The sequence below is a fragment of the Rana temporaria genome, chromosome 8 (assembly GCF_905171775.1).
Source record: "Rana temporaria chromosome 8, aRanTem1.1, whole genome shotgun sequence".
Lineage (NCBI taxonomy): Eukaryota > Metazoa > Chordata > Amphibia > Anura > Ranidae > Rana > Rana temporaria.
The window spans coordinates 52,358,699-52,372,408 of record NC_053496.1 but is presented as its reverse complement, the minus strand read 5'-3'; the positions used below and the strand labels follow the sequence as shown (position 1 = coordinate 52,372,408).

Sequence of the window (13,710 nt, the reverse complement as noted above, 5' to 3'; positions counted from 1 at the left end):
TAACTGTTTTATGGAGAAAGGCAGCAAACACCAGAAGGGGGTCCATTGTGTCTATGGAAGGATTGATCACATACTCACAGCAGGAGCCTCACCATTCAGTCGACTCAAATCTGTCTTTCTGCAGCAGGACCTATACAGGACAGATGCACCCCCACCCTCGCTCCGAGCACTCTTTGAATGCTTTCTTATTTCAATAAATTTGTCTCCAGAGTTACATATTACATCCCAGTGCGCCTAACACAGGGAGGGGAGAAGCAATAACCCTTACACTAAACGTCAGCTAAATTAGATAGGCGGTAAAATTTACATTGGGGTCACAATATAAATACACAGGACTTCAATTTTGTGCAGTTGCCTTAAATCCATAAATGGCAGTTTTATTACTCTTTTGACCTCACGGGTTCCCAGTTTTCTTAAACTAATCAAAACAATAGAATTAATAGGTGTTCCTTCAGTTTCAGACAGAGATGGTAGGACATCGTCCGTATGTGCAATGCAATGTTCGTACTTATGTAGTGTGGCATTGTACTTTTAGGTAGTAATGTCAGAAGACTGCATATCGTTATATTTAATGTACTTATGTGTTTGCTCATTATTGTCCATGGAAAGTTGCTAAATTGCCTGCTGTATTCAGCGGTGATGGGATAGGATTGTCCAGCACCTAAAGGGAAGATGTTAAACTCCATCCTCCTCGCTTTCTGCTGCTGCATTAAGTAGGACTAGCCTGGGTACTTACATTTATAGGTAAAGTTGATCCAGGGAAAATCCGATTGCCTCTTTGGGATCAGGGAGGAATTTTTTCCCCTGATGTAGCAAATTGGATCATGCTCTGCTGGGGTTTTTCACCTTCCTCTGGATCAACTGTGCGTAAAGAATTGGGTATATGGGATTGTATGATATTTTTTTATTTTTATGGTTGAACTGGATGGACTTGTGTCTTTTTTCAACCTGACTAATTATGTAACTATGTAACTAGCTTTGGCGCATCTATTTTCCACTACCCCGTGCTCCAGCTACCCATAGTTGGAATGGAGGTTGCATTGCAAAAGCATTTCTTTCTAGCTACTAGGGGTGGGTGGGCAGTTGTGCATGCATGGTGTATCTATTGTATCAGCTGTGGGTAATTGGGTTGAGGGGGGAAGAGAGTGGGCATGATGCAGGATGGCACGACAGATATAGTAAGAGCAGACAGAAAGCCGTATCCCAGTTATAGAGAAGCCATGGTCCGCTAGTTGCCGCTCTGGATCATGGATGCAGTACTCACTTTGCAGCACTTAAGGTGGCTGCCCCTCCTGGCCTTTCCTCTGGAGCATACGCCATGTCCACTTATATTGCGCTGTGTTCAGGAATGGCCAGTCACACAGGGGAGCGCCAGATGGAACTGTCCGGATTTTACTGAGTGGTCGGCAAATGTGTCATGGGAGTATAAATAGGCAACTACTGTAAGGCTGCCCATACTCAACATAAGCCTGCCCATTGATGGGAAAATCTCACATTCACTGCGTTTCATATAATTATGAATCATTCCTTTTTTTAGGTGGAGAAAAATAAAATAGTAATAAACAATGACGAGATACAGTATATTCTAATGTGTCCAAATATGCATGCAATATATATATATATATATATATATATATATATATATATATATATATATATATATATATATATATATATATATATATATAAATAAAGGAAAAAGTGGACTCCTCTTCATTGGGACTTTATAGGCAACTGCCACACATGAGTAGATTAGAAAATATATTTATTGTTTATACATAAAATTATTCGATCATTCAAGCATGAGATGATCGATAAAAGGACATATCAAAAACACATATCAAAAAACATGACATATTACATGGTTAGCATGAAGTAGTATAAAAATACTCTCCGGTTTTTAGATAATATCTCGGCGCGTTTCTGGTTCAAGCACCTTCGTCAGGGGTATTGGACAAGAGTATGTGCAGTCATAATTTGTCATGCAAAATGTTCTACTATGCAACTTGAAAAAAAGATGAAGTACTACCAACGGTGGCGTCGATGGGTGCCCACCAAGAACATCCAATATCGTAAAATGATTTCAAATAAAGAAAGCTTTTTTGTTTGCCGGATGATCACAGGGAATCGTATGCAACAAAGAAGTTGTAGTCTACAATGTCTGTAGGTTGAGGAGTGAAGCTACCTGAAGCCTCAGTATGGCTTCTTATCCATGTGTAGCACACTCTGGGTCACTTGACAATGGCTCTTCCGTGCTGAGATAGATTCCTCTCTGTCTAGTGTCTACCCCGCTCTGCAGTGGTGTTTCCCCAACAACCCAATATTTTTAAAATCCAATTGTCATAGGGAGAGAAAGTAAGGTGAAATATTCTGAACAGGGGCACAGACAACAAAACAAATGTTACAGGGGTGGCTACCCAAAAAAAACATAAGAAATATTATTTTGCCTGGAGCTACACATAAAAAATGTACCTGTTCCGACTTACATACAAATTCAACTTAAGAACAAACCTACAGACCCAATCTTGTTTATAACCCAGAAACTGCCTGTGTGTGTGTGTATATATATATATATATATATATATATATATATATAATCATTTGTTTATTATTGAAGCTTATATGTCTTACTGATATATTCACAGGTCAGCTGTGATTTTTTTTATTCTTTACAAATAATGATTTTCATAGAGGGGGCACCTGCCGGCACTGATTTTGGTTGTATATTGATTGCATATGTATAGATCCCTGTGTATATGATCTGAGTACCGGAGATCTGTAGCGAAGCCCAGTAAGTTTGTAAGCATGGTATTTAAGTGTTACAAACAATTATAAACGGGATAGGAAGTGGGTTTAAAATGGCTTAAAGGGATTACGGATTTAAAGCTTAATAAATGCTTGGCTGTTTTAGTTCAGACACATTAGCTTTTAAAAGATTACTTGTATATTGACCAACAACCACTGTAGCAGATCTTACAATAACGATGGGAGCTGAGGGGGTATCATTTTATTTTGTTTTAGAGGGAGGGAATCCCTGGAGTCTTGCTGAAGCTTGGAGCTTCTCAGCCACGGATTCCCCACCGAGGATAATCTGAAAGGGACTGTTTTAATGTGCTTAATTAGGCCTAGGTAAAGATCTGGTTTAAATTAGCTTGGAATTCCACACACCCCACCCTGTCGCTAAAGTAACAGTGAAAACGGAAGTACTGTATTACAAATGGCATGGCACTTAACATGACGACAGTGCCCTATATGTATGGCTCATGTCCAGGGACAGACCTACCTTCTGAACAATTGTTCATTGAGCTGTGCTCTGAGCACTAATCTACATGGCAATTAAATTCTCAAATTATTACCTCGGATTTTCAAAATACAATTTCTAGAGTTGAATTATTTGTTAGCCTCTTAGTAAAGATCATAAAAAAATTAATAGTACCATCATTCTGGAGATCAATTTGAATAGAGCTACATCTACAACCCCAAAACTGTACCATACTGATAGTCTATTTGGCGAATTTTCATCTACAACCCCAAAACTGTACCATACTGATAGTCTATTTGGCTTCTATTGGATATGCACTGTTAACGACAGTAGACCACATACATTTTTCGGGTCATGGGTGTAAATGGCCCATGTGCTTGTAATGCATGGCTAAATCAGCTGATGCTATACAAATAAATAAAATATATATTACCTTTATATGCAATTCTAGAAATTTGAATAGAGATAGGGCTTAAGGGACCCCAAACCCAAAAGACTAACAGCAAAAGCTGAGAAAAGAGGGGGGCAGTAGGACTGTAGCGGTACAGGGTAGGCAGGTAAGCTCAAGAGAGAAATTTATAATCAAAAATATAAATTTATTAACATAATATCAAAAGAATATGAAAAACAACATAAACAATGAATAACAGTACAGACAGCGTGACCAGCTGTACAAATCACCAATGTTAGATTATCCCTTGGGGGGAAGATCACGGTGCAGGTAGGGGTCACGTGAGGGGATCCTGAGATCCCCCTCACGTGACCCCTACCTTCACGGAATCTTCCCCCCAAGGGATAATCTAACATTGGTGATTTGTATGGCTGGTCGCACTGTCTGTACTGTGATTCATTGTTAATGTTGTTTTTGTTGTTTTATATATTCTTTTGATATTATGTTAATAAATTTATATTTTTGATTATAAATTTTTCTCTTGGGCTTACCTGCCTAACCTGTACCGCTACAGTCCTACTACCCCCCTCTTTTCTCAGCTTTTGCTGTTGGTCTTTTGGGTTTGGGGTCCCTTAAGCCCTATCTCTATTCAAATTTCTAGAATTGCATATAAAGGTAATATATATTTTATTTATTTGTATAGCATCAGCTGATTTAGCCATGCATTACAAGCACATGGGCCATTTACACCCATGACCTGAAAAATGTATGTGGTCTACTGTCGTTAACAGTGCATATCCAATAGAAGCCAAATAGACTATCAGTATGGTACAGTTTTGGGGTTGTAGATGAAAATTCGATCACCCAAAGATAAATACAGTAATACAAAGAGAATTTAGAAACTGAGCTGAACCCCCAGGACCCCTATCATGTGTATAATGAATATTTGTGTACTGTGTATACACACATTGCAGTGTACCGCACCCTCTGTCCTACACAGTTTGGGGAGTAACTATGGTAGCACATACTTTCCCAGTTAGTCTGAATTTATGAAAAGTGGAGCAGAAGTAGAGCTCTTATCTACCAGATGTTTGATTTAATTTGGATAAGATGAACCTTGGCTGGCTTTAGTTTTGCTCCAATTACTATAAAACTTTCTTGGACCGTGTAGATCCCTTTCTACGAAAGTTGCCATTCATGCATGTATGTTATGCTAATGCAAACAAATGTTTTGTGTCTTTTAGCTCCTTGACTTGTTCATGATTTGGGATTGGTCTACTTATCTCGCTGATTATGGTCAACCAAACTCCAAATACCTAAGGGTGAATCCCAGTACTGCACTAATTCTGCTGGAAAAGTGAGTATATAGCTCTGGGAGTACATATTATTATAACTGATGGGAAATATTGTTCCAATATCTTGTGTAACACTGTCAATGTAATTACACAGGTCCTGATATATCGTATTTGCTGGTACTGGTTATATACTGCTATTGCAAAATTACTGTTTAATAAATAATTATTGTGTAAAAAAAAAAAATTGGATATGAGGCAACAGAAACAAGAAGTGCCATCTAAATGAGCATACAATTAAAAGGTAGGACAGATACAAGAGTTCATTATGTTATGGCAGTAGTAGTTATGTTGTGAAAAACAATGATTATTATAAGAAAAATATGGAAGCGGGCTGTGGGAAAAAGATCAAGGGACCTTTCCTGAAGTTGAACGGCAAGAACTAGCCAAAAACTACCCTTGTTTGTTTAGTCCAGGGGTGCAGGGGTGAGGCGCAATACTTACCTTATTCCAGCCAGTCCAGTGCAGTGACCTCTCTAAGGTGCTTCAGACCCTGGTTGCAAGCTCATCTCTTGTCTTCCTGTACTGTGCATGAGGGACCGCTCATAGCCCACAGTTAAGGGCAGAAGAGAACAACAGCACTGAAGCAAGAAATAGGGTAAGTAATACACCATATTACTAATAAACTAAAGTGCTACCCCACTTAGGAGGAACCCCTCACTCCCTACGGACGATCCAGAGAGTACTGAAAATCAGTTCTATCCTCTCCAGCCGGACTAACCCAAAACCCTGCATGAGTGAAGAACCCATGAGTACTACTCTTCTATTGGTCCCCCTTAATAGAACAACAACCCAAATAGTGGGAAAATAGACCTCCCATTCAGGACTGATCCCTGGTGTCCTGTACAGTGTGAAGAGTGTGTATGCAAGTTCTTCATATGTAATTAGGGTTACCCCTAGTGCATTACACACTTTCATATTTCATCATTAACGAGCCCAGTGACATAAATACTAAACATGAGTCTTTAGCCTATGGTTTATGGGTATAATATTACACCTAGATTCTTTAACCGCTTCAGCCCCGGACCATTTTGGTGGTCAAAGACCAGGCCACTTTTTGCGATTCGGCACTGCGTCGCTTAAACTGACAATTGCGCGGCCGTACGACGTGGCTCCCAAAAAAAATTGGCTCCTTTTTTTCCCCCACAAATAGAGCATTATTTTGGTGGTATTTGAGCACCTCTGCAGTTTTTATTTTTTGCGCTATAATAAACCAAAAAAGAGCGACCATTTTGAAAAAAAAATTGCTATAATAAATATCCCCAAAAATATATGAAAATATATAAAAAATTATAATTTCCATAGTTTAGTCCGATACGTATTCTTCTACATATTTTTGGTAAAAAAATCGCAATAAGCGTTTATTGATTGGTTTGCACAAAAGTTATAGCTTCTACAAAATAGGGGACTGTTTTATGGCATTTTTATAAAAAAATAATGTTTTTACTAGTTATGGCGGCGATCAGCGATTTTTATCATGACTGCGACATTATGGCGGACACTTTTGACACCATTTTGGGACCATTGTAATTTTTACAGCGATCAGTGCTATAAAAATGCACTGGTTCCTGTAAAAATTACACTGGCAGTGAAGGGTTAATCACTAAGTGGCGCTGCAGGGGTTAAGTCAGTACTAGTGAGTGATTCTTACAGTTAGGGGGCGTGGCTACACGTGACACCGATCACAGAGGAACGGTCAGCGGTGACAGTATCACTAGGCAGAATAGGGGAATGGCTTGTTTACAAAGGCATTCCCCAGTTCTGCTCTTGCTCTGCTTGTCTGCCTCCTCCCCCCTCAGCTGCCACATTTGGCACATTTTGATGGGGATCTTCCACCTGAGTTTGCCGCCGCAAACTCAACCAGAAGTTCTGCCCCCCTCCTCTTTCCCCCTGCAGCCGTGTCATTTACAAAGCGCAGTGTGCATGCACAGTAGGGGACTGGCTGTGAGGCGGCAAGGCTTCACTGACGGTTATCCTTAGCTGAGATGGCGGCGGCAACACCCAAGAGCCAATTAAAAAATCAGCTCGGGTGAGGATGCCACTGGATTTGAGGGCAGGTAAATGCCAATAAAAGTCCTCTGACTTTGATTAAAAAAATTCTGAAGGAGCCTGGAGCTCCACTTTAATGGGTCATTCTACCCCTGGTTGATTTCTGATGTGTTGCCACAGGAAGGGTAGGAAAATAACCGATAACGTCACACTCAGTTTTGGCAATGTGCATATATGTGTTAAAAAAGCATTGTTTTGATGTAGATTCCTCTACTATTCCTATATTTATCCTCCTTTTTTGCATTTTAAAATGTAATTTTTGACACAAGAAGAAGTTGCTGACCATCGTCATCATATATACATAATAGGAACACAGCAGAACATTTGTGTAGGGTGGGCAGGGACTACACCATGGAGCAGAATCCACAAGAGAACTGAAATATCATTTTTGTGTGCCAAACCTTTTAACTATGTATAAAAATTGTATTGTATTTTATTTTCAAAGTATCTATTTGCTGGCTTGTTTTAACAGTTTTTAAGGTATCCCTATGGGTCCCCAGAACAGCCCAAAAATAGTGTAAAGAAAGATAATGACAAAAATTTAGAATAAGTACACCATAGATTTATTAGTCTTGATACAAGATCAATAGGTAAATCCAATGTGTTTCAGGGATTCCCAACTCCTGCTTCATTAGGGCTATGAGACATAACAACATAAAAAATTATCAATAGATGGATCTAAAAGTAGTACGGTACATTTTTAGCCGGTTATAAAACTTGTGTTTTTTACGGCATGCAATACGGTATATAATTGTTGATTTGTTCACTGTTGCCTTCGCTGTTCTTATTTTCACATGTATTCATTTATATTACAGTAAAACCTTGGATTGCGAGCATAATTTGTTCTAGAAACATGCTTGTAATCCAAAGCACTTGTATATCAAAGCGAATTACCCCATAAGAAATAATGGAAACTCAAATGATTCGTTCCACGACCATTTATTCATAAGTCCTTCAGTTTATAGACCATATAAAAAGATTATAGCAATGTGACCAGGTGGTGTAACTATAAAATGTCCATCCACAAGGGGAGGATTAGAAGCAAAATCCAGCAGGAGCCACAGAGTATAGAAGAGAGGCGCCTCTAATGCCGGCCATACACGGTTCGAATTTCGAAAAAATTGTCTTTCGAAAATTGTTTCTAAGAATGTTCGTACGAATTTCGCACAGACAATTTTCGTGCAGCAATCAAATTTGAGGAAAAACTAACGATTTTCTAACCAATGATGGCAGAATCGTGCAAGAAAGAAAATAAAATTCCCGGAGAGAAAAGAAGATTCCCGGCCACGAAAATTATTTTCTGTAGCAACATGAAGGCTTGGTCGGCCGAATTTCGAAAATCAATGGTGGCATCATCGGATGACAAAAAAATTTTTTTTTCTGATTTTGAAAATAAAATTGCTTCAGTGTAGCAATATGTTGTTAAATGTTGTACCTTCGTTAAATGTAACCATATTGCTACACAATGCTTCTTTTCTCTTTTATACTCAGTTCAGTAGATACGCCGTCGTAAATCCGAATCCCCGCCGTCGTGTATTTAAGCGTATTTTCAAACTGAGATACGCTTAAATATTGCTAAGATACGACCGGCGTTAGTCTCATACGCCGTCTTATCTTAACTGCATATTTACGCTGGCTGCTAGGGGCGTGTACGCTGATTTACACCTAGAATATGTAAATCAGCTAGATACGCCTATTCACGAACGTACGCCCGGCCATCGCAGTAAAGATACGCCGTTTACGTAAGGGGTTTTCAGGCGTAAAGATAAACCACCAAAAAGATGGCGCAGCCAATGTTAAGTATTGACGTCGGAACCGCGTCTAATTTTTCAAGTTTTACGTCGTTTGCGTAACTCGTCCGTGAATGGGGCTGGCCGTAATTTACGTTCACGTCGAAAGCATTGACGATTTGCCGATGTCATTTGGAGCATGCGCACTGGGATACGTCCACGGACGGCGCATGCGCCGTTCGATCGAAACGTCATTTACGTGGGGTTACACTTAATATACATAAAACACACCCACAGCTTCAACATTTCAATTAGGAGGGCTTACGCCGGCCCTAATACGCTACGCCGCCGTAACTTTGGGCGCAAAATCTTTGAGAATACCATACTCGCCTCTCAAAGTTGTGGCGGCGTAGCGTATAGGAGATACGCTACGCCCGCCTAAATGTATGTGAATCTAGCCCTACTTGTATATCAAGACATCGCTTGTATATCAACTCAAAATGTATTCAAAATATTTGCTTGTCTTGCAAAACGCTCTCAAACCAAGTTACTCTCAAACCAAGGTTTTACTGTATTGAGGGCATGTAATATTGATTTGCTTTCTAAGCTGTACAGTATGTATAATTTTCTTACTGATTGATCTGCTTATGCTTTAGTACATATATTTATATATATATTTCTTACCTAGCTAATTATCCACTTCTAATTTTGTTATAGTTTTACGTTGTTTTGTCTGTTAGCTGTGAAGAGAGGAGGATTTGCTAGCCCCCAAAACGCTTTGAGTTTTACCTACTGATCTTTTTTCAAGATTAAAAAAATCCATCCTAAACTTTTTAAAGTGATATTAAAGTCTTGTCTTTTTTAGTTTAAAAATAACAAACATGTTATACTTACCCACTCTGTGCAGTTGGTTTTGCACAGAACAGCCCAGATCCTCCTCTTCTTTGGTCCCTCGCCGGTGCTCCTTGTCCCTCTCTCCTGCCAAGTACCCCCACAGCAAGCAGCTTGCTATGAGGGCACCCGAGGTGAGTCCCTGTTCTGTGTGTCCATTCAGAGACGGAGCCGCAGCTCGGCCCCGCCCTCTTCCTGTCTTGATTGGCTCACTGACTTTGATTAACAGCAGCGGAAGCCAATGGAACCCACTGCTCTCGTGCAACATCTCTGGATCAAGATGGGGCTCAGGTAAGTATTAGGGGGCTGCTGAACACAGAAGGTTTTTTTATCTTAATGCATAGAATGCATTACGATAAGAAAATCTTCTGCCTTTAGAACCACTGTAAAAACATGTGGCTCTCTCTTCCTGTATGCCGGGTATACACTATTCGCTTTTTTTTGTTCAACCCAGCGGGTTACATGAAAAAAACTGTCAGCTCTTAGTTCAGAGATCTCCACTGCTGAGCTGTTGTGTTCTGTCAGGGGGGCAGCTCCCCCCGCCAGAACACTCCAATCTGCGCCCTCTGCCATTGGCTGAGAGTGGTGATCAGGAGTCGTCAGATGCTGGTTTTCCAAACAGACCGCACACGGCTGAATGTAGGTCATTTTCTTTCTTGAACCAGCTGTTTTCTTCCGACATTCGGCCCGTGTGTACGGGGCTTACTCCTTTTTTGTAGCCTGGGACCATAGGATTGTACCTACAGGTCAGACTTCAACAAAGTTATGGCTGCCCTGTAGATCATTGCATGTGGAAGGTTTAAGCAACATTCATCTTCCCAGTTAAGGAGGAATAACAATTCCCTGCTTGCCACTGAATACCAGGGCATGCTGAAATTTCTGCCACAGCCAAGAGTCTCTTGTGGGGCATGGAATGAAAGCTTTCACTTTTTTCTTTACTCCCTGTAGGATGAAGGACGTCAACAAGAAGAATAATATATTTGCCCAGTTCAAGAAGAATGATCGGGACAGACAGAAGTTAATTGACACCGTAGTAAAGCAGCTTCGAAGTTTGGTGAATGGGATGTCACAGCACTCCTAGTGATGGTCCTTCTCCTGCACAGTGTATATATGGAAATATCCCAATCAGCACATCTCTTTGCTTCTGTTTTTACAGTTATGCTGAGTAAAGAAGGGAGATCAGAGGCTGGCTAGCTTGGGTGGGGCGATACCCTGTTTTTAGGTTTTAAGAATATGTTTTATACATTGCACAGAAGTGGTTCAGCATTGCCCAGGTAATTCAAGTCACTGAAGTGTACATATACAAAGCGGACCATGAATATTGTATTTTAAATATTGCTGCTAAAGGCTGCCACTTTTCTAGGGTGTTTCATGCTGGGATTTCAGAGTCATGTGACCTCAGTGCCATGACGAAGGCAGAGCTGGTCATTGAGATGAACTGTCTGCAAGCATTGGTACCGGACACGATGTGGCATTATCTTGTAGACTTGGATCAATGGCCTCCAAATGGACATGTCTTCCGATCTGAGCACGTGGCTGCCATTATCCACTTTTATTATATTCTTGGTTCTCAGGGTTGTGATTTTCAACTATACCTGTAAATAATGGATTTTATTCTCTTTTGGGAATAAAAAAAGAATGTTGACAAAACCCTGTATGTTTGTTTTTTGTAATAAGCACTTAAACTGTGAGAGTACGCTTAGTGCCGGTTCAAAATTCAAGGATCCGACTTGTCAGACCTCAAGTCGCTTGACATACGAAATTCCATCATAGTGGATGAGAGCCGTCTTAATGTACACTACTGAAGTCGCTCCGACTTCAGAAAAGGTTCCAGTACTACTTCAAGGCAACTTGTACCCATAGATTTCAATGGAAGTCGGATCTCCATCTTAACTGAAGCAACTTTACAGAAAAAGAAAATAGTTTACCCAGGCAAACCCCTCCCTCCCACAGAGCTGATTATTCTGTGATTGGCCAAAGTCGCCTGTCCTGGAGGGGACTTGAAGTCACGTTGTAAGTCGCTCAAAGTTGCGCTGAAGTCGCCTTGCAAAGTCGCACTGTAAGTCGTGTTGCCCCTTTGTGAACCGGCATTTAGCCTCAGAGAGAAAATGATAGAAAAACTGACCATGTTGCCCTTAAAGCGGGAGTTCACCCGAAATTTTTTTTTTAACATTAGATTGATGCTCATTTTGTCAAGGGGAATCGGGTAGTTTTTTTAAAATCGAAGCAGTACTTACCGTTTTAGAGAGCGATCTTCTCCGCCGCTTCCGGGTATGGTCTTCGGGACTGGGCGTTCCTGTTTGATTGACAGGCTTCCGACGGTCGCATACATCGCGTCACGAGTAGCCGAAAGAAGCCGAACGTCGGAGCGGCTCTATACGGCGCCTGCGCACCGACGTTCGGCTACTTTTGGAAAATCGTGACACGATGTATGCGACCGTCGGAAGCCTGTCAATCAAGTAGGAACGCCCAGTCCCGCAGCCCATACCCGGAAGCGGCGGAGAAGATGCATCTCTAAAACGGTAAGTACAGCTTCGATTGTAAAAAAAACACCTGATTCCCCTTCACAAAACGAGCCTCAATCTAATGTTAAAAAAAAAAGGTTTTTGGGTGAACCTCCACTTTAACAAGTGAATTTATATTCTTTCAGCACAAATTTCAAAATAAAAGAAAGTGAGTTAATTTATTCCATGTTTACATTCCAGAAGATGAACATGCAACTAAAATCTCACTAAATTTAAACACGCCATTTTCTTTTTTCTAAATTCTTAATTTTTCGAAATTTTTGAAGACGAAAAATATAATAAACCCAAAATAACATGGCTTTATAGGTGTAATCAAAGCTCTATAGGTAACCAGGACCAACCAAGGTATCCCACTATAAACCTTTACAAGAATAAGGGTTGCCCTTCAGGCTCATGTTAGTTCTCACCCGCTAACGACCACTGTGAGTGCAGGCAAGGAAGCAGCTCATTTCAGCTCAATAGATGTAAAGAAAGGAAAATGAGTGGTCCCAAATGCCGTACATCTCACAAGACCCTGTGTGAGTGGTAAGAGCAGCCTCAGCCCAGACTCCATCCAGGTCACGCCCGACGCGTTTTGGCCCACCCACAGGGCCATGATTAAGCTCTGTGGGCAACCAGATGCAATAGAGGGTATGGCCTGGATGGAGTCTTGGCTGTGGCTGCTCTTACCAATCACACAGGGTCTGCAAGATGGCACCAGGGACCACTTTCTTTTTTTTTTTTGCTTGTAAGGTATCCCATTATACTAGACCCTTTGGATCACATGTCAGCAAGTCTTGTAAGTCTCATAGCCTACACTGGAAACATGACCAGTTAAAGTTTCCTAGGTTCAATATAATAAGTACTGCACATGGCATTTTCATTGAGTGAAAGGCTAACTGCTAGAAGAGTAGTGTCCCATGGTACATGCTTTTTCACCCTACTTATAGTCTATGAATATAAATGATGGATCCTGCTATTCAATTAGAAATAATGTAGAGGTTGTTCACTTAGGCATGGTTCACACTGATGAGATTTTTCTGAGATGCATGACAATGGATATAACACTGCTTCCAATGGTGCCTGTTCACATCAATGCAACTGCGATGCATCTTTGGGAAAGGGCCCTGTGCTACTTTTGTGGGAATTTACAGTGCAATTTAGCTTTATAGAATATCCGAAACACATTCGAAGTTGCACTACATAATAGCACTGCAAATTGTGTCAAAATCGAATTACAGTAGTGTGAACCAATTCTTAGGAAGGTAACGTTTGTAAACCTGTGCTCCCTTTCAATACCCCAACCAGGTTTAAGAGAAATTAAAAAGAAACTTTTTTTTTTTGCTAGCAAAGGACTGATTAGTTATAATGAACATGGCTTCACCTTATTTGCTTTGCAAGTTGAAGATTCTCTAATGCCCTGTACACACGATCGGTTCATCCGATGAAAACGGTCCGATGGATTTTTTCATCAGATATCCGATGAAGCTGACTTTCATCAGTCTTGCCTACACACCATCAGTTAAAAAAA

At 40.5% G+C, this 13,710-nt stretch overlaps 1 protein-coding gene across 6 annotated transcripts in view; it reads left to right on the top strand.

The window, feature by feature from the left end:
• EXOC6 (exocyst complex component 6) overlaps window positions 1-11,325 on the top strand; it is a 369,989-nt gene extending 358,664 nt beyond the window's left edge. For all 6 annotated transcript variants that reach the window (XM_040361791.1, XM_040361789.1, XM_040361790.1 and 3 more), the window contains 2 exons: window positions 4,898-5,010; window positions 10,624-11,325. In XM_040361791.1, the coding sequence (XP_040217725.1) occupies window positions 4,898-5,010; window positions 10,624-10,756 (246 nt within the window). In that variant the 3' untranslated portion in view covers window positions 10,757-11,325. The remainder of the gene's footprint in view (window positions 1-4,897; window positions 5,011-10,623) is intronic.
• Window positions 11,326-13,710: the final 2,385 nt, after the last annotated feature.